Here is an 18,539-nt window from a genome sequence, read left to right as displayed (position 1 = left end):
CCTTCTCCCCACAGATAATTTGGGACCTCCATGGCCTTGAGAATGCTCCTTGTCATCTCCATTAGAGTCCTGTTTCTTCTCTCGACCACACCGTTCTGCTGCGGAGTGTACGGTGCTGTCAAGTGTCTCTTGATCCCGTTTGTAGCACAAAAAACATTGAACTCGTTTGATGTGAATTCACCTCCCCTGTCCGTTCTAAGGGTAATAATCCCTCTTCCAAGTTCCTTCTCAACACTACTCTTGAACGCCTTAAAGCTTCCAAACGCTTCACTTTTCTCTTTTATCAAGACTGACCACATGTATCTTGAAAAATCATCCACAATAACAAATATATATCTGTTATGTGCTAATGTTGCAGGTGTTATAGGACCGCATAAATCAGCATGAAGAAGCTCCAATGGCTTGGAGGCATGATACATTGTTGCTCTTGGGAATGTCTGTCTTGCTTGCTTCCCAACGAGACACGACTCACAAAGCTTCTTCTCATCTTTAATCTCTGATAATCCATGAACCATCTTCTGTTGCGACATTGCTTTTAACGCTTCTTCTCATCTTTAATGTGACTGAGCCTAGCATGCCACTTCCAAGTATCATCTTTGATACGTGTATGCAGACAAACTGGTCTTCCAATCTTGAGACTAATTTTGTACAACCTATTAGTCGATCTCACAACCCTCACCAACAGCCTATCACTCGGATCATGAACAGTTAACCAGTTTTGTCTCATACGAACATCACAGCCAACCTCTGTAGCCTGTCCCAGGCTCAAAATATTGCTCTTGAGATCAGGAATATAGTAAATATCTTTCACTAAAACCTGTTCCTCACTTTTACTTTCAAAAATTATTGAGCCTTTTCCTTTTATTTCTACACAAGATCCATCTCCAAACTTCACCTTACCTCCAATGTTCTCATTAAGCTCAGAAAAGTAATCCTTATGACCTGTCATATGATTACTAGCTCCATTGTCTAAATACCACATCCCATCCTCCTTAGTGTAGTTTCTTGGAATGACCCTTTCTTCATTTAAATAGACAATTTCATGCATGAACAGAGATTTATCCGCTTCCTCTGTTTCCAATGTCTCGACCTTGTTTGCTTCTTGAACTTTCTGAATTTTCTCCGGACACTGCGAGGCATAGTGACCCGGTTTGTCACATCTAAAGCAGATGATGACTTTGTCCTTCTTTTCTTGAGTTTGGTTCTGTTCAGTGTTAGATCGATCATGTGTGTTATTCTGGTTGTTATACTGCGAATTATTTATTCCTCTACCTCTTCCTCGATAACCTCTTCCTTCATAGCCTCTCCCTCTACCACGTCCTCTACCTCTAAAGCTACTATTTCCATTGTTAGAGCTTGATTGATGTTGATCTGAGTTAGAGAACATAAGTTTGTTCTGATTTTCTTCAGGATATCCTTCTCCTGCAATCCTTTCCTCAAACGCCTTTAGTCTTCCCACTATGTCTTTGAAACTTGTGGTGTTGAGGTTGAGTACTTGTTCAAGCGAGGCTACCATGTGAATGAACTTACTTCTAGGTAGACTGTTTAAGAATTTCTTCACGAGTCTCGGCTCTTCAATGATTTCACCAAGCGCTGCTGCCTTGGTTGCGATTTCAGACAATTTTCCAGCAAAACTGTCGACTTTATCTGCCTCTGTCATGCGTATCTTCTCAAACTCTGACATGAGTGTCTGCAAATGTGCCTCCTTGACATGTTCTGCTCCAAGGTTCCTTGACTGAATTGAGTTCCAAATCGCCTTTGGTGTACTCAAGTTACCAACCTACATGGTAAGTGTTTCCGAAATTGATTGAAACAACAAAGCTGTAGCAATGTCATTCTTCTCTGGATTATCCGATCCTGTTTCAATTGTTTCCCAAACTTTATGAATACGCAGCATGATCCTCATCCTCATGGACCACACTGTGTAGTTCGTAGAAGTCAAAAGAGGGGACTGAATCGAAATAGCTTTGTCCAACTCCTTTGGACGTGATGAAGCTATGATCTCACCCATCGTTGTGGTTCGATAATCACTACCAAAAACTTGCTCTGATACCAAATATAAGATAGAAAGACTTTGCTTTTATAAGAATAGCTCTCTTATATTATTGCTTAGAAAATCTCCTCTCAAAACTAAACAATGTTTGCACTCTTTCTCATACCTTTGATCACAACTCAATCAAAGATATATATAATGCTTTATTCTCTTATTTCTATTAAAACTAGATATCTCCTAATTCTAGTAGGATTATGCTTAGCCCTTTCTTATCCTAAACATTCCTTTGTAAGATATTTTGGGCCTTAAGTCTTGAAGTTTATCCAACAGTTTGAAACTAGAGTGCACTTATAATTCTTGTGCATTTATCTTTAGTTTTTATGTCTACTTCCGAGTTCTGATTGAACTGCAAATAAAAAGAATATGTGAGACAACAATAAATGATTCTCAGTAAGAAGAATATATACCAATTTATTTATTTATCATTGACTGATTTTTGTTTGAAACTGCTCTAATCTAAATATTTTAATTTAGTTTATTTATCTGAAATAAATTTGTCTATTATCTCATTGAGAATTTGTTAGCATTAGCGTTTATGTTTTTTTTTTTGTAGATGTGAAATAGGAAGTCTAGTCTCTGTTTAGGACTGAACCTCCTCATCTTTATTGCCAACTTTTCTATCCAATTTTTTTGATTGGAGTGGTTTAGATAATTAATCAAGGGCCAGCTACAAAATACATTGACATTTTTTAATTCTTCCAAAATCATAATCTTTTTCAAACATAGAGAGAAACACTTACTTTGTACAAACACACACTAAATGGACCTAACAAGGATAGTGGGACTGTTGGGGAAATATCAAAAAATAAATTTACCTTAGAAGCATTTAAATCCAAAGACCTAACCTATGTTTTGTGCTGGACCTGAATTAGAATTTGTGGACTTTTATTATGTTACTCGTGTCTCTATCCCTCATACTATTTTCTTTTCTTTTACTATTACAGTAACTTCGAAACCAATCTATTTATCTACAAATTAGCGTTGGAATATCGATTTCCAATTGAGAAGTACTTCAGCTCTCTGATCTTTTTATTAAACACAACCAGTATAGGTACAATATATCTATATTTGATATTCTTAGATATATTCCGATTAAATTTTTATGGTCTCTCTTTAGAAAAGTATACATTGTTTCTTGTTATATAGATTATTCGACCTTTTCAATCGATAACTATAATTTCTCGACAATGCCTACGACTTTGCATTTCAAACTCTAGTTATAGTCTGGAAACCCTATTTTTACATATATCTAGTCCGGACCAATCTACTAATGTCTAATATATATTTATTCAATTCAACTATTCCAATAAATCAAGATTGCATCCGAAAAAAAAAAATCAGTGAAATAGATTGTATCCGAGCACTAAAAAAATACAGTGAAATAGAAGTGGCGATAAAGTTGGGTAGAATTGTATTTGTTGATTTTTTTTTTTTTTTTTTTTTGGCAAACTTATTTGTTGAATTAAGACTTTTTGTTGTTGTTAAAAGGTGTTCGAGAATTTCACAAGTAATCTCCCAAAATAAATCTTTATTTTCACCTTATTAAGTTGGTGTCATACTTTATTAATAAAATATTTAAGGGTTTTCACTTTTGCTTAATGTTGGTTATTAATTGCAACTAAATTTGGCAAAGAAAAAAAGAAATTACGGTTAGGTGCTTAAGAAAGGTAAATGCCAACCTTACTATATACATAATTACATAGTAGTATTATTTTTTTTTTTTTTTTTTTTTCAACCAAACATTAATCAAATTAAAAAATAACTCCAAGATTGGTTGCCCAAACCGGAGGAAAAGAGTTTACAAAGGAAATTTCAGAGGAAAGCAATCTTGAAGAACGGGCTAGACAATCTGCCCTTACATTGAGCTCTCTAGAGATCCTGATCAGGGAGAACGAGGAAAAGCATGGTCTGAGCACAAGAAACTCCTCTAACAGGTTCGAAAAAGATGGCCAATCGTCAGGCGTCTGCACCATCGCCACCAATTCTGCACAGTCTGTCTCAAAGCTTTGACATCCAACTCCAGCCGCCAAGAGTGACTCCATAGCCCAAATCAAGGCTTGTAGCTCTGCATGTAAGGATGTAGGACCGCATCTCTGACTCCGTGCTCCCAAAAGGAGAGTCGCATCATCATCACTACAACACCACCATCCTAGACCCTGCATAGCATCTGACCCTTTCCAAGAACCATCAATCTGACATCGAGGAAACGCTCCCCTATCCTCCACCAGAGGCGTAGTATGCAAATACCTATCCGAATAGGATTTTGCTTCTTCCCATAGTAATTTATCATTATTCGCCTGGTGTAGAATTTCCGTCGGCTCGGCCTGTAACCCCTGAAAAACTTTTTTATTCCTATCTTTCCATAATGTCCAAAGTATCCAAGGAAGACGATTAGCTACATCCGAATCCCCCGACTGAGAGGCTGCCCGCCAAAAAATAAAGTCTAAATTTGCATAAATTGAAGCAAATGGAAAGCCATCGGGGACTAACGAAACTAGGGACAACTCCCAAACATCGAGCGAGCGAGGGCACTCAAAGAGAGCATGATTGATAGTTTCTGGTGCAGCCCCACACCGTTTGCAGAGTGTATCACACCGGATACCCCTATACGCAAGTCGTTCGAGCACTGGGAGGGTGCCCGACGCAATCTGCCAGAAAAAATGTTGGACCTTTGGGGGAACATCCAGCTTCCACACCTGGGCCCTGAGGGCCATACATGTTGGTCCGTATTCGACTTCCGTCATCAGTTCTCTGGCTAATCTATAACCTGATTTAACCGTATACTTCCCTGACTTGGTAAAATGCCATACTAACCGATCCCGTTGCTGGACCTTACTGACCGACATACGCCGAATAATCGGTATATCCCCCGGATCCAGAAACTCTTCTAGAGTAGGCAAGTGCCAATCCTTCGTGACAGGATTAATTAAGTGGTTCACCATCAAGCTCGGTAACCAGAGTCGTCCCCGACCATTGGCAGGACGTGGTCTAATATCCGGAATCCATGGATCTCTCCAAACCGAAATAGAACTACCCGAACCTACCGCCCATCGCGCTCCATATTCCACTAAATCTTTCGTTGAAAAAATACTCCTCCAGGCAAAGGAGGGATTAGAAGGTTTTTTGGCCATAAGCGGGTGTTTATTGCTAAAATATCGGCCTTTCAAAACCCTCGCCATTAATGACGTCGGGTGTTGAATTAAACGCCAATACTGTTTTGCTAACATAGCATCATTAAATTGTTCCAAGGCTCTGAAACCTAGACCCCCATCACACTTATCCTTACATAGTTTATCCCAAGCCACCCAATGTAAACCATGAGCCTTATCGTTGGATTTCCACCAAAAAGTGGAAATAGCACTCGTTAATTTAGATGTCAACTCTTGCGGCAATTTGTAACAGGACATCACATGCGTGGGAAGTGCCAAAGCCACCGATTTAATCATAATCTCCTTACCACCTTTTGATAAAAGCTTTGCATTCCAACCATTGACACGATCATCCAATCGATCCTTGACATATCCAAAAACCTTATTTTTTGAACCCTGGAGGCTTTCAGGAATGCCCAAATAAGATCCCATACCTCCCTCTTTGGTAATACCAATAACTGACTTCAACTGATCCCTTATCTCAGTAGGAACCTTCTTGCCAAACATTATAGATGATTTCTCTAAATTAACCTCTTGTCCTGAGGCTTTGCCGTAATTCCTGATAATTTCCATGACCGTCTGACATTCTGTCGCCTCTGCTTTACAGAAGAAAAGACTGTCATCAGCAAACAACAAATGCGAAATGGTAGGACTATCCCGGGCGATTGTGATACCCGTTACCTTTTTCTCCCGTTCTGCCTTTTTGATATTCGCTATCAGAACCTCTGTACAGAGTATAAACAAGTACGGTGACAACGGGTCCCCCTGACGAAGACCCCGCTGTGGTTTAATAAAACCCCGGGGTTGACCATTAAGAAGAACTTGATACGACACCGAAGATACACACCACATGATCCAAGAGATCCAATTCCGATCAAACCCTAACTTAACCATGACTGCCTCTAAAAAAGCCCATTCTACACGGTCATAAGCCTTACTCATATCCGTTTTGAAAGCCAGAAATTCCGACTTGCACCTATTATTAGTATTTAACCCATGAAACATCTCCTGCGCAACCAATATATTATCCGTTATTAAACGACCCGAAACAAAAGCCGACTGAGTTTCGGAAACCAAAGATGGGAGAAACCGCTTAAGCCGAAAACACAGGATCTTAGAAATAATTTTATAGCTCACATTACAAAGACTTATCGGCCTAAACTCCGCCATCCGCTGCGGACGATCAACTTTAGGAATAAGACAAATATTCGTCTCATTTAAACACGGGTCAAAACGTCCTGAACGGAAAAACTCTCTGACTAGAGCCACTAAATCCCCTTTTAAGGAAGACCAGAATCGTTGAAAAAACAAGGCCGTCATACCATCAGGTCCTGGTGTCTTCTCCGGGTGCATAGCAAACAGAGCTTCCCGAACTTCGGCTTCAGAAATATCCCGAGTTAGATCTCTATTCATAGTATCCGATATTAAAGGGGTAACCTCCTGTAACATCTCTGACACACCTTGAGCATCTGAATTCCTAAAAAGGTCCTCAAAATATTTTGTAGCAATATTCTCCATACCTGAAGCCGATTCATTCCATACATTATCTGTATCAAAAAGACCAATGATCCTATTTCTTACCCGACGCTGTTTAGTAGAAGCTTGGAAAAATTTTGTATTCTTATCCCCAACCCTTAACCAGAACTTCCTACTCTTTTGTTGCCAATATAACTCCTCATCCCGATATGCTTCTTTTAATTTCCTCTCTATACCTCGAATTTCCTCCTGAGAAATTGAATCATCCATTTTCGCCTCCTGTAACGCCGCCTTTAAGGACGAAATGAGTCTTGGGCCAGAAAAAATATTATTCTTTCTCCACCAAGAAATCGAATTCCTGCAATTCTTTATTTTATCCACAAAGCCCGTAGGCCGGAAATTTATAGTACGATTCCAACCTGACTCAACTGCCCCGGATAATCCATCCTTCCCCAACCAGCATTTGTCAAAACGGAATTGCCGATTCCGTTTTATATGTGTCTTCAGACAAGTTGCCAAAATTGGACAATGATCAGAACCAATCATATCCAAATAGTCTACCTTGGAATTCGGGAAAAAACCTTGCCAGTCCTCATTACCCAAAGCACGATCTAACCGGCACCGAACAACCTGGTTATTGCACCGATTACCCCTCCATGATAAATGCTCACCATAACAAGGAAACTCTAACATCCCACAATGTCGGATCATGGAATTAAAAGGCACAAAAGAAGAGGCTGGACGCAAAGCACCTCCCCTTTTCTCATGATTACCACTCAATTCATTGAAATCACCAATCATAAACCACGGATCAACACGGAAAGACCCGATATCCGATAATTTATCCCATACTTTTACTCGATTTTGGGGGACCGGATCCCCATAAATAAAAGACATATAAACTAATTGTTGGCCAAAGAAAGCTTGTACATCTATAATGCGATCACAATCATAAAGAACTGAGAGTTTTATTTCATCTTTGTAAAATAATGCTAAACCACCACTTGTCCCGCAGGGTTCAACAGTATACAAATTATTAAAACCAAACTTATTCTGAAACTTTTGCAAATAAGAAAAACATTTCTTAGTTTCTGATAAAAATAAAATGTCTGGTCGATGTTGCTTCCATAAATCACCCAAATACTTCTCATGAGTAACATTGAAAACCTATCCATACCTAATTTGTATATAGTTTTCTCATGAGTAACTTCCATAAAATTGGAACATTATATAATTACAATATGTAATTGTTATGTACTAGCACCTTTAATTTTGAAAATGTAGACATTTATGACAAAACATGGTGGGCCATTTCTTTTCAAGTCTACTACATTTGTCCATCATATGGTGGAACTGTACTTTGTTTAATAAATGTAAAAAACTTATAGTTAATTACTAGATTGGCTTATTTGAGGGGTGTTTATAGGTTTTGCCATTTGTACAATTTTTTTTTTAAATGCCACTTTTTTATATCTAAAAATACAAATTTACACATAATGTTTGGGTTTATTAGGTTCCAGTTTTTTTTTTTTTTTTTAACGGCAAATCAATTTTATTATATTATTAAAATGTTATATGATACATTATACATCCATTCAAATACAACCATTGAACCAAATAAAGGAAATTGAATCAATTTGGATGAAGAATTGGAAGTAATCCTGCTTTCCAAACGAAAGCATTACAGGCAACAGATGAAATCTGTAAAGTCTCCTCTTCATATACTCGTTAAGGGCTAACACCATCTAGATGAAACTCCCAAATGCTTTTTTCATCACTTTGATTAAACATAAACACTGATATGTTGCTTGAAATGGATATTGATCATGTTTTCTGGGATGTCATACCCTTCTCTGCCAGTTAGTTTCACATGTCACCTTACCTTTCATCGATGTGTTGTTCCTATATAGACTTGACTTTCCAGGATCCCATATTCGCCGACCAAAACACCAATATATTCCTTGAATTTTATGCTTTATATCTTCTTCACAAGAATATTGAAAATAATGGTCATCATGGAGAGTTGACAAACTCTTCACGGAGATCACGGGCTTGACTTGAATAAATCCAGAAGAAGAAATCACATTTACTTGCCAAGCAATAATCGGCTCCACTATCGGAGAAAAATGTCAGAAACGATTTCGTTTCAGATCACCATAATATACGATTTTAATCGAAGTTGGTTGCATTTGACTAATTCTTGACGTCGTTGGAAACAAATTCAGTCTTGATTGACTCTGAATCTAATCAACCCAATTCGTTGGTACAGTCACCAACACAACCATCACCACGAGAAAGAGAAAACAAACTGCAATTAGCCATCGTAGAACACATAAACCTATAATCAAATCAATCGATGTAACCATCTCTAGAAAGGTGTTTCTAATTTTGGATCTGGCAACGGTTTTGAAAAAAATTGGTAACCGTTTGTCTCAATTGGGAAAACGATCACAAACGTCGCTGCCATCCTGAAGAAGAAATTTAATCGGCAAATCCGATATAATCTCATACTAGTTATTAGTACATAAGAAGAATTAATTAAAAAACAGGACAGGAACCACCGGCAAACACCGGCAGCCCGGAAAAACAAGAAGAAAAAGTGGTTTTGTCTGTTCGCTGGGATATCGCCTCGGGAGAGAAGGGGGAGAGAAGTTCTTTTTAATATTTGATAACAGTTCCAGTTTTTTTTTAGGGTATAGTTTTTGTTATGAAGTATGTGTTTCATGAAAAAAAAACTGTGAAATATTTCATTATTAAAAATGGCAAAAATTGAAAATTATTGAGGCAAATGACAAAAACAAAAGATTTTGCTCAATGGCATTTTCTGTAAGAATCCCAAAAAACTTAAGGTGAAACCTTTTTTATATGGGGTAAAGTTCTTTTTGTCAATATATATATTAAATTTCAGCTGAAAACAAATTGCGTATGATTATATTCTTGTGAATCAATTATTATTTTTTATCTTGCAGTTCACAATGTATGTCCAATTATTTGATAATATATTGAACGTTTTATTTCATATATAGTGTTATAAAAAATTCTCATGTATAATTATGTCAATAAATATTAAATTTCAGCTAAAAAACCAACTGTTTTTGTTATATTCTTATGAATGAACTAGTTCAGAATTTATGGCCAACTATTTATTAAGAATAATATGTACATGGGAGGTTTTTGTTGGTATTAACCATACATCAAATTATAGTATCACTCCTTTGTTGGTTGTCTAACTCGACGAGAGCAAATTTGTATGTCTTAAAACCAAAATTTATTTTTAACACACATAACTAATTAACAATAATATAATTTGGAATAACAAAACTAAAATCGTCCTACATACTAGATAATGCGAAGGATTTTTAAAAAGAAAATATTATCGTGTAATTAGTTTGAAATTCATCTCAAAAAATTTATAATCTATCATACGGTCAAAAACTTTTTTAATAACGCAAAACATGCTTTCATTTTTTTAATGAAAAACATATATAAACTGTGTTTGTCATATTTTATTTAATTTTCTGATAGATATATTTATCCTAACTTTGAGGTTATATATACTTTTCTTTTTTACTATTTAGCCTAATATATTTTATTTTCAATTCTAAATATATATTTTCTTATAAATTAGAAGAAAAGTTGAAACTTGGTATTATGATGGCTAAATTTTGATTTGTTTTTGATAGTATGTATTGATGACTAAATGGGTACGTTACAGGAAAATAAATAAATTATTTAATAAGTGGTGCACATGGTATATGGTTAGGGCCATAACCTCAGCTTGTGCAAAAGCTTTGTCCCCACAAAAAGAGATAATACGGAAAGATATTTTTGTGACTTGACTAAATGCGTTACATTATCAAAATAATGAATACTACTACTCAAATATTAATAATGAATTTTGCTTAAAATAATTGTAACCAACCCGTATGGGAGATACTCATATCCTAATCTCTTTATTTAATACTATTCTTTATTGTGTGAGAGCCGACATATCAATACTCTCATCCCTACGTTTCCTCAAATGGAAAGTTACTGTTATAAATTATTTCATCAACTCAATCATTAGTGTTAGTGCCACTCCTTAAACCCTATTTAGTATAATGCCTGCTACGATGTGATATAATAATACTTATGTCTAAATCTAATGACTTGAGTATGAATTGTACTAATTTTTAGTCTCAAGTAAAAAAAAAAGGTATATTCTTTGTTTGTACTTGTCAAATGAGAATAATTAAAACTAAGCATATATACCAAAAATAGGTTATCGGAATGAATCCATGACAAGGACATAGATTAAAAGAGGAAAACAGTATTAACAAAATGCTAATAAAAGAAATGATGGCTAATCATTTGAAATAGAATATACAAATTACGCATTGTATATATATATATATACATATTTTAATATAAAAAGCACATTAAGAGGATCTAAGAAAGAAAAAAGTACACATACGTCTCTAGTTTGGTCGCAAATAAAATTAAGAAAAGTACTTTTAAAGATAAGAAACCAAATAAATATTTATAGTAAACTAATCATGTTTCAATAGTTTATATTATGCTACTACTTTCTATCTTTTTGTTTCTTGATCCGAAACAAGATCACCACATCAAAGTGTATCCATTTTTTTAAAATTGGAACTAAATTACATTTCGGGTTCATTAATCAATTTAAAACAAATTAAACGGTATAATTCGGAATGTTATGGAATGATATTATTCCTCATTAAAACAAAACTAATAATAATGCAAGAACAAACAAACATAACTAAAGATTGTAATTAAAAGTTATTAACGATGATAATAATACAAAGTAAGCTTACTCTAAGCTTTCTTATTAATCTGAGACTGATCTCATCTTTAAACTTCACGACGACGACGAACCGTTGACGTTACCGCCGCCGTGAACTCCGCCACTATCACTATCAAATCCTCCTCCGCCACCGCCGCTACTAACACTGGGGTGAAGCTCTCCTCCTCCTCCGCCGTGGTGTCCGTTATTGTTGTTGTTAATCTCGCCGGAGAGAACCGGAGCGTGGTTTCCTCCGCCGCCGATATCGATTTTCCGGATCTCAGTTCCGGCGAGGTCACGGCGGTTGAAAGTGTTTTTGTTGTTGTGCATCCAGACTTTGAGAACGCTTTTATCAACTCCGATCTGCCGGCAAAACTCACGGACGTCGTCGTCGTCACGTTTCTGCATCTTCCAACCAAGTCGTTCGGCGAACTCGTGCATCTTCTCTTTCTGAAACTGGCTAAACTTTGTTCGGAATCTTTTACGAGATCCGTGAAGATTATGTTGGTGGTGGTGGTGGTGGCCGCCGGAGAAATTGAGATCGGAGAAAGAAGCTAAGTTGTTGTTGTTGTTGTTGTTGTTAGTACCGGAGAGAGATAAGAGCATGTAAGAGGAAGAGATTGGTGGAGGAGAAGATGAGTTAGGACTACGTGGCGGCGGTGGTGGAGGTAGTGGTGGTGGTGGATGATGACGGTGGTGAGGCTGATACTCTACGGCGGCGGAAGGAGGAAGAGGGATTGGGGAGGAGGAGTCGTTGTTGTTGTTGTTGTCGTTGTTGTCAGGATCACGGCGGTGGAAATTACGGTGGCAGCCACAAGCAGCACATTTGAGAGAAGTTGGATCGGAGGAGATAGACGACGGAGACGGCATGAATTCGCCGCAGCCGTCGAGAGCGTGGCCGCCTAAGGCCGCCGCGTGGTTCTTGAGACATTCTTTGTATGTAAAGAGGAGAGGGTGATGGTGGTGGTGGTGGCGTTTGATGATGCCGTTGCTGAAGGAGATGGGTTTCGCCGGTTGGATCCGGGTCGGAGTTTCGGATTCGGGTTCGGGTGATTTAGGAGTTGGTGTTGTTGTTGTTATGGTAGTAGGAGTCATATCCATCATAGCTTTAAAACATTAATAGTCTAATGTAAAGAAGAGAAAGAATATAGAAAAAGAAACTTAGGGTTTTGGGTTAAGAGCTTTGGTATGAGTTTCAGAGATTGTGAATAGAAAAATGGAGAAGAAGAAATAAAAAGATAAGTAAAAAGGTTCTTAAGCTTTTTCAGATTATTTTAACTTTTTTTTTTTTTTTGGGGTAATATTCGTTTAGAGGGGAGGAAAAGAAGAAAATGATATGATGACGCTGACGACTGTTGCTGAAGCAAATAAAGAAATATGTATATATATAAAAAGGACAATACTATTAAATTAAAAATTAATGATTTTTATAAAATTAAAATAAAAAAAGTTTAGATTTTTGGTTTGGTTTGGGGATATTTTAATCAAGGGAACTAAGGTTGGATGTTTTTTTAACCATGGTTAGGTGAAGACTGAAGAGAGTGGGGTCAAGAAAGAGTGTGCGTGTTAGATTTTGCGGTGAAAAGCGTAATAAATGTAGCTACTGAAGTCTCTGAGTAAGTGTGTCTTAAACCTAAAGGCATAAAGTCAAATATTTAAAAAGAAAAACAAAAAAGGTCTCACAGTAGTAGTAAATATTTTTTCTAATCTCATGCGTTGTTGTTGTTGGGACATTTACTGTTTTCTTTCGAACAAACAACTAGGTGATTGGACGGACGACACAAGTATAATTAAGACTACAAACGAGACTTGTCCCAGCAACAAACGGAATAATTTTATTATATGTTACACAGCCTCAAATACAAGCAACAATTGCGTTAGTAATAATGAGATGTTCTATATCATGGATTCATACGCATAGTAACAAGTCAATTAGTTCATTTTTCCAAGTTCCATGCCACAACAACTGACACCAACGCGTTTTCGCGTCATCCTAGTTCATAAAGTAGGATAACTCGAACTGACTCTTACCATATCAATATCAGGTAAAGGACCTCAATATAAATACTCCCCTTTACTTCCATCATACAAAAGTGTGTGATAAAAATCAAAACCATTCTTCTCTTCTCCCAACTACAACAAAACTACTCATCTTTCCAAAGATTTTCCGCGGAGTCAACCCGGCCAACATAAATCTGAGCTCTTGGGTTTTATATATACTGTATAGAGTTTTTATTCCTTATATATTTTTTATTTTTTTTTGAGATTTTTGGTTAAAATCTGAACCATTTTATAGACAAAATTTGACATATTTTAGAGCTTTTTAAAAATATAGACTTTTAATGCAAATTTTGCGCCTTATTATTAAGAATTTTTGGGCCAATTTACATTTTTTAAATTATGGGCTCTAACCTTATGTAAATGTTTGTTTTGAGATTAGAGCCCTTAAAATTACATGGTATCAAACTATCAACACAATAACTACGGTCACACTAGAGATCGATTCCTTTGGACGGCTGTCGCGGCCTCGCTTGTTATGATTTCGATTTCGGTTCCTATGGGCAATGTCACGCAATGTTTTGGTTAAATAATGTAGCGGCTTTTCTTATTCATAAGCGTAAGAGAAACGTTAACTCGTTTATATCCCTTCTTTGAAAGAGATGAAATGTCAATAGCCGCAAGATTAATTTAGCCACAAATTTATAGGAAGTCAGGGTAAGACATGCAAATTCTTGAAGAAGATGTGGTGTAATAAAAGATAGATGATAAATTCTTCAAAGAAAACATATCCTCCATATCAAAATCCTCAAACGCAACTAAAATGTGAAAACAAAAACTGATTGTTTTGGTCTGAAAACACTCAAGTAAAACGCTACTAAAGGCGAGAGACAAAGAGGGCTGGTCTGATTTACTCTTCATCATCCTCGTCATCATCATCACCACCTGCTCCGTTCAATGCCTTCACTCTCTCGATCAACTTGTTCTTCCTCTCTTCGTAAGTCAACTTCTTCAAGTTGTACCTGTTTTATTTTATATCACAATGAGTCAAGATTCCAGTAAGGCACAACAGTACAACAACAAGTCTATATTATTGAAGTCAGTAGTGAAATTGCTTATTTGTTTTTTACCTCTTGTGTTGCTTGGGAGCAGGTTTCACAGTTTTCTTTGGGTTGGGGTCTGCTCGAATAGCAGCGTGAACCTTCTTGTACAACTCCTCGATGCCTTCAGCTTCAACTCCTTTCTTAATGTAAGCACTGAAGTGAGTCTGTAACTTCTCTGGCTCATCTTCCGCCAATGTCTTCATGTAGTTTGAAACATGGCCACCATAGATGTAGTTCCTGTGGATTGCAGCATCAAGTTGCTTGTTCTCTTTGTTGAAACCAGCAAATCTCTTGTCACTGTGTGGGATATCAAGACCACCGTCCAAAGCACCCTATAGTTTCATGAAGCAAACAACAAGAATTGCTAGAATCACCATTTGCTCATGAAAACACAACACATAAGAACACATGAAAACAGAGATCCATTTTAATACCTTGAGTGCACCAAACACACGGTTTCCAGTTGTGGTCCTGATAAGTCCAACATCAAGAAGAGCACGGAAAGGTCTCCTGGAATCAGTTGGTTCCACAGAAAAGTCCTCACCAGTAGCCTGATTCAGTAAATTGTGATTCAGTTATTAATCAAGAGCTGAAAACTCTCAAGCTCCTCTAACTTGAAGATGAAATCAAAAGCACAACATACCTCAACGTTGCCCTCATACTCGTCATCCATTTCCAACATTTTCAGAACACGACGAGCCAAGAGAAGGCCAGTACAGTAAGCTAGCATCACAAAAATCACCAAGTCTATAAGAAACCATACACACAGAATCAAACAAATAAAAATTATAAAGCCAAAGTATACGACTGATTTATTACCAGCAGCATAGTTGGTAAGACCAACAGAGAGTCCATACTGGGGCAACTCATGTGCATAAGCAGAGGCTTTAACAATGTCACCAGCAATGCTTGCAGACACGATTTGCGCCACTATGTCTTTGTTGGTAAACCGGACAACAAAACGGTACTTAGGTGTGTTGTACTTGTTCTTATCTTGGTTAATAAGACGGATCCTTGCCCTGTAATCAGTCTTTCCATCTACAGAATCATGAAACAACAGCTTTCAGAACAGGTTGACCAAAAGAGAAGCACACAATACAAGAGTAGTAAACGAAATTAAGAATCAATCAATACCTCTCCTTCTCCTGAACTTCACTTGGTACCTCTTATAGTAAGCATTCGACTTGTGGGGCTTCACAAACACCTAACAACAGAAAGGTCCCTAATTTATTAGTATATATATATCAAACAGAAGTCTAAATCTTAAGATCCAAACTCTTCATCGATTTAAACGCATCAGTGACCTCTATAACATAACAAAAAGCTAAAGTCTCAATCTTTAATACTTAACACAAGGAGGAAACACATAAGGTTGCAAACTTTAATTCTCAGAACCAAAAAACACCATGAAGAATATACATCTACGAGGTTGAATACAACAAACACAGGCTCATGAATTCTCGTTACCATAACTATCAACAAGAAATGTAGGAGATTTCTACACGAAATGAAACCCAAAACCTGAGGAGAAACCTAAAAGAAAAAGTGGCGGAGAGAAAGAGAGATCTTAGGTAAAAAGGCTTACCATTGTTTGCTGTGGAGATGAGTGACGACGAGAAGGCAAGAGGCGGAATTGACCTAATGCGAGATGAAGCTTATATGACAAAACCCTAGGCTCCCCTTTGGGCTCTTCCAATCAACGGCCAGGATTTACTTGGGCTGAAAACTTATTTAACGGTCTCGATTGGTTATAATGAATAAGGGTCCAATGGGCTTTATATTTGGACTTTTTCTAGTACATCTCATTTTTGAATAGAAGATTCTCAAAAATACCACCAAAATAAGTTTATTTTTTAAATTTAGCACAACATATCTATAATTTCAAAAATAGCATTATATTTCAAAATTAATATTTTAAAATTAAATCATAAATTCAAAATACTAAATTCTACCCCTCAAAATTATACCCTAAATGTGAAATCGAGAACCCAAACCTAAAAAAAAAAAAATCTAAAAATTAATTTAAATATTATAATGTATTATAATGTACTAAATACTGCTATTTTTGGAAATCTATGTAATGTGTGATATAGTTGTCCATTAAACTTGTTTTAGTGCTATTTAAAGTATTTCTCTTTATGTTTTTCTTTTAATTCTTCGAAGTGATGTAAGGAGGTAAAAAGTAAAAAGAGTTTTAGGGTCAGGAGTGGTTCAAATGCAGCAGCGTTTTTTGGTTGAGGATGCGGGAGGTTGCGGAATCGATAGTTGTGGTTTTACGCGTTATTAAGCGTTTTGAATGATTGGTTTAGCATTTTAAAATAGGTGTGTTTGCGGGAGTTTTAGACTGGCTGATCAGCAGGTGCAATAGCGGTTAAAACATTATAAATGTAATATATAATTATATAAATGTTTAAAAATACCATACACTTTATTAAACTTGATTTATAATTAAAATTATAAAAAATACTAAAATAATTATTCAAAAAACTAATAAATTTCATATTTAAATACTTATTACTTTATGCATTTGGGTTTTCACCAAAATTTCTTCAGATAAATGGCAAAACATATGCTTTAGATTGTAGATTTTCTTTGTTAGATCTCACACACTCCATAAATTTCTTACATTGAATCTCAAAGCCAAGGTAAATTAATTATGAAAAAACGAATGTTCTTGATGTTTGGAAGAGACATATTTTTTATTAACTCTCACATAACGATTTTTGTTATGCAGTTTTGTGGGACTACAGTTGCATCAGTATGAATGATCAAGCGAGAGTTGAAAAGAGTCATTGGTGATCTGTTTTAATATTCTTAAAAAATAATCTTAATTTCTTATTTTCTTAAACTTTTGATGAAATGTTATATTTATTTAGACTTTTTTGAACCTATGTCTGATGTGCTATTAATTTTACATCAAGTTTTTTGGGTTTTTATGTAAAGTTGGCCAAGGTTCGGTTCGAAATTTTATTTGGAAAATGTTTGTAATTGTCTCTTATTCTTCTTAAGTATAGATCTTGGTTTTCGTCTTAGATATAGATCTTGGTTAGAATTTTATTTTCTTGTAATTATTTATTTTCTAATCTCTTCGATCATATTCGTACTTCATTTTCTTTCATTTTTAATGGATACAATGGTTAAGTGGAAGATATAAGAAATGGTAATAGAGAAAGCTATTTAAAAAATAATAATATAAAAAAAAACTCAAACCATTTTTTTTTGTATCCTCAAAAATTACTAATACAATGTGTTTGGTGAGTATCGTAGGTGTCAGGATAGGGTGAGATTCTTGAGGGAGCTCGCGGTGGAAGTCACAAAAGCTCACGATCTCGGTGTCGGACGACAGACTTCGATGGGTACGGTTGAACAACTGATTAGTTGGAAAAACCGACGGTTGGTTGGTTTAAGGTCTCGATGGATGGGGCGTCACGGGAAATCCGGGTCCGTCTACGGCCGGTGGGGTTATTCGAGATGAGAGGGGAGAGTGGGTGTGCGGTTTTGCTCTGAACATCGGTATTTGTTTGGCTACGATGGTAGAATTGTGGGGAGTGTACTATGGGCTGGTTATAGTGTGGGGGCGTGGGATAAGACGAGTTGAGCTGGAGGTTGATTCGGAGTTGGTGGTAGGTTTTCTTCGGGCAGGGATAAGCGAGGTTCATCCGTTGTCATTCCTGGTGCAGTTGTGCCATGGCTTTATCACAAGGGACTGATTAGTCCGGGTTACACACGTGTATAGGGAAGCTAATCGTCTGGCAGATGGGTTGGCAAACTATGTGTTTTCATGTTTGGGTTTTCTCTTCTTGGAGTCTTGTCCTGACCCCGTCCGAGTAATTTTGTTGGATGATGGGAATGGGACTGCTTTGCCACATACTATTTGGGTGTAATTTTAGTTTTTGTTGAATAAATCGGGGGAGGTTTTCTCCTCCTCTCCTACCAAAAAAAAAATTACTAATACAGTAAGAGCTTGAAGA

The 18,539-nt window shown here is 36.5% G+C and overlaps 3 protein-coding genes across 3 annotated transcripts; all 3 read right to left on the bottom strand.

Moving 5' to 3' along the window:
- Positions 1–535: 535 nt before the first annotated feature.
- On the bottom strand, positions 536–7,575 carry LOC147934567 (uncharacterized). The gene is made up of 3 exons (XM_087472682.1): positions 3,891–7,575; positions 1,880–2,046; positions 536–1,780 (listed from the first exon to the last, which is right to left on the bottom strand). Exons 1-3 carry the CDS (start codon positions 7,573–7,575, stop codon positions 536–538), a joined length of 5,097 nt encoding a protein of 1,698 aa, XP_087328808.1.
- A 3,794-nt stretch (positions 7,576–11,369) lies between these two features.
- Positions 11,370–12,821, bottom strand: LOC104724326 (zinc-finger homeodomain protein 10). The gene has a single exon (XM_010442785.3). It carries the CDS (start codon positions 12,569–12,571, stop codon positions 11,543–11,545), a length of 1,029 nt encoding a protein of 342 aa, XP_010441087.1. The 5' UTR covers positions 12,572–12,821; the 3' UTR covers positions 11,370–11,542.
- Positions 12,822–14,216: 1,395 nt separating this feature from the next.
- On the bottom strand, positions 14,217–16,273 carry LOC104724324 (large ribosomal subunit protein uL18z). The gene is made up of 7 exons (XM_010442784.3): positions 16,154–16,273; positions 15,703–15,772; positions 15,388–15,606; positions 15,212–15,291; positions 15,003–15,119; positions 14,596–14,900; positions 14,217–14,487 (listed from the first exon to the last, which is right to left on the bottom strand). The coding sequence occupies exons 1-7, from the start codon at positions 16,154–16,156 to the stop codon at positions 14,376–14,378; spliced, it is 906 nt and encodes a 301-aa protein (XP_010441086.2). The 5' UTR covers positions 16,157–16,273; the 3' UTR covers positions 14,217–14,375.
- Between the last annotated feature and the right edge of the window lie 2,266 nt (positions 16,274–18,539).

Source organism: Camelina sativa, chromosome 11 (assembly GCF_030686135.1).
Source record: "Camelina sativa cultivar CO46 ecotype springtype chromosome 11, ASM3068613v1".
Lineage (NCBI taxonomy): Eukaryota > Viridiplantae > Streptophyta > Magnoliopsida > Brassicales > Brassicaceae > Camelina > Camelina sativa.
Note: the sequence above shows the minus strand (reverse complement) of the source record. Positions and strands in the feature narration are given on the sequence as shown.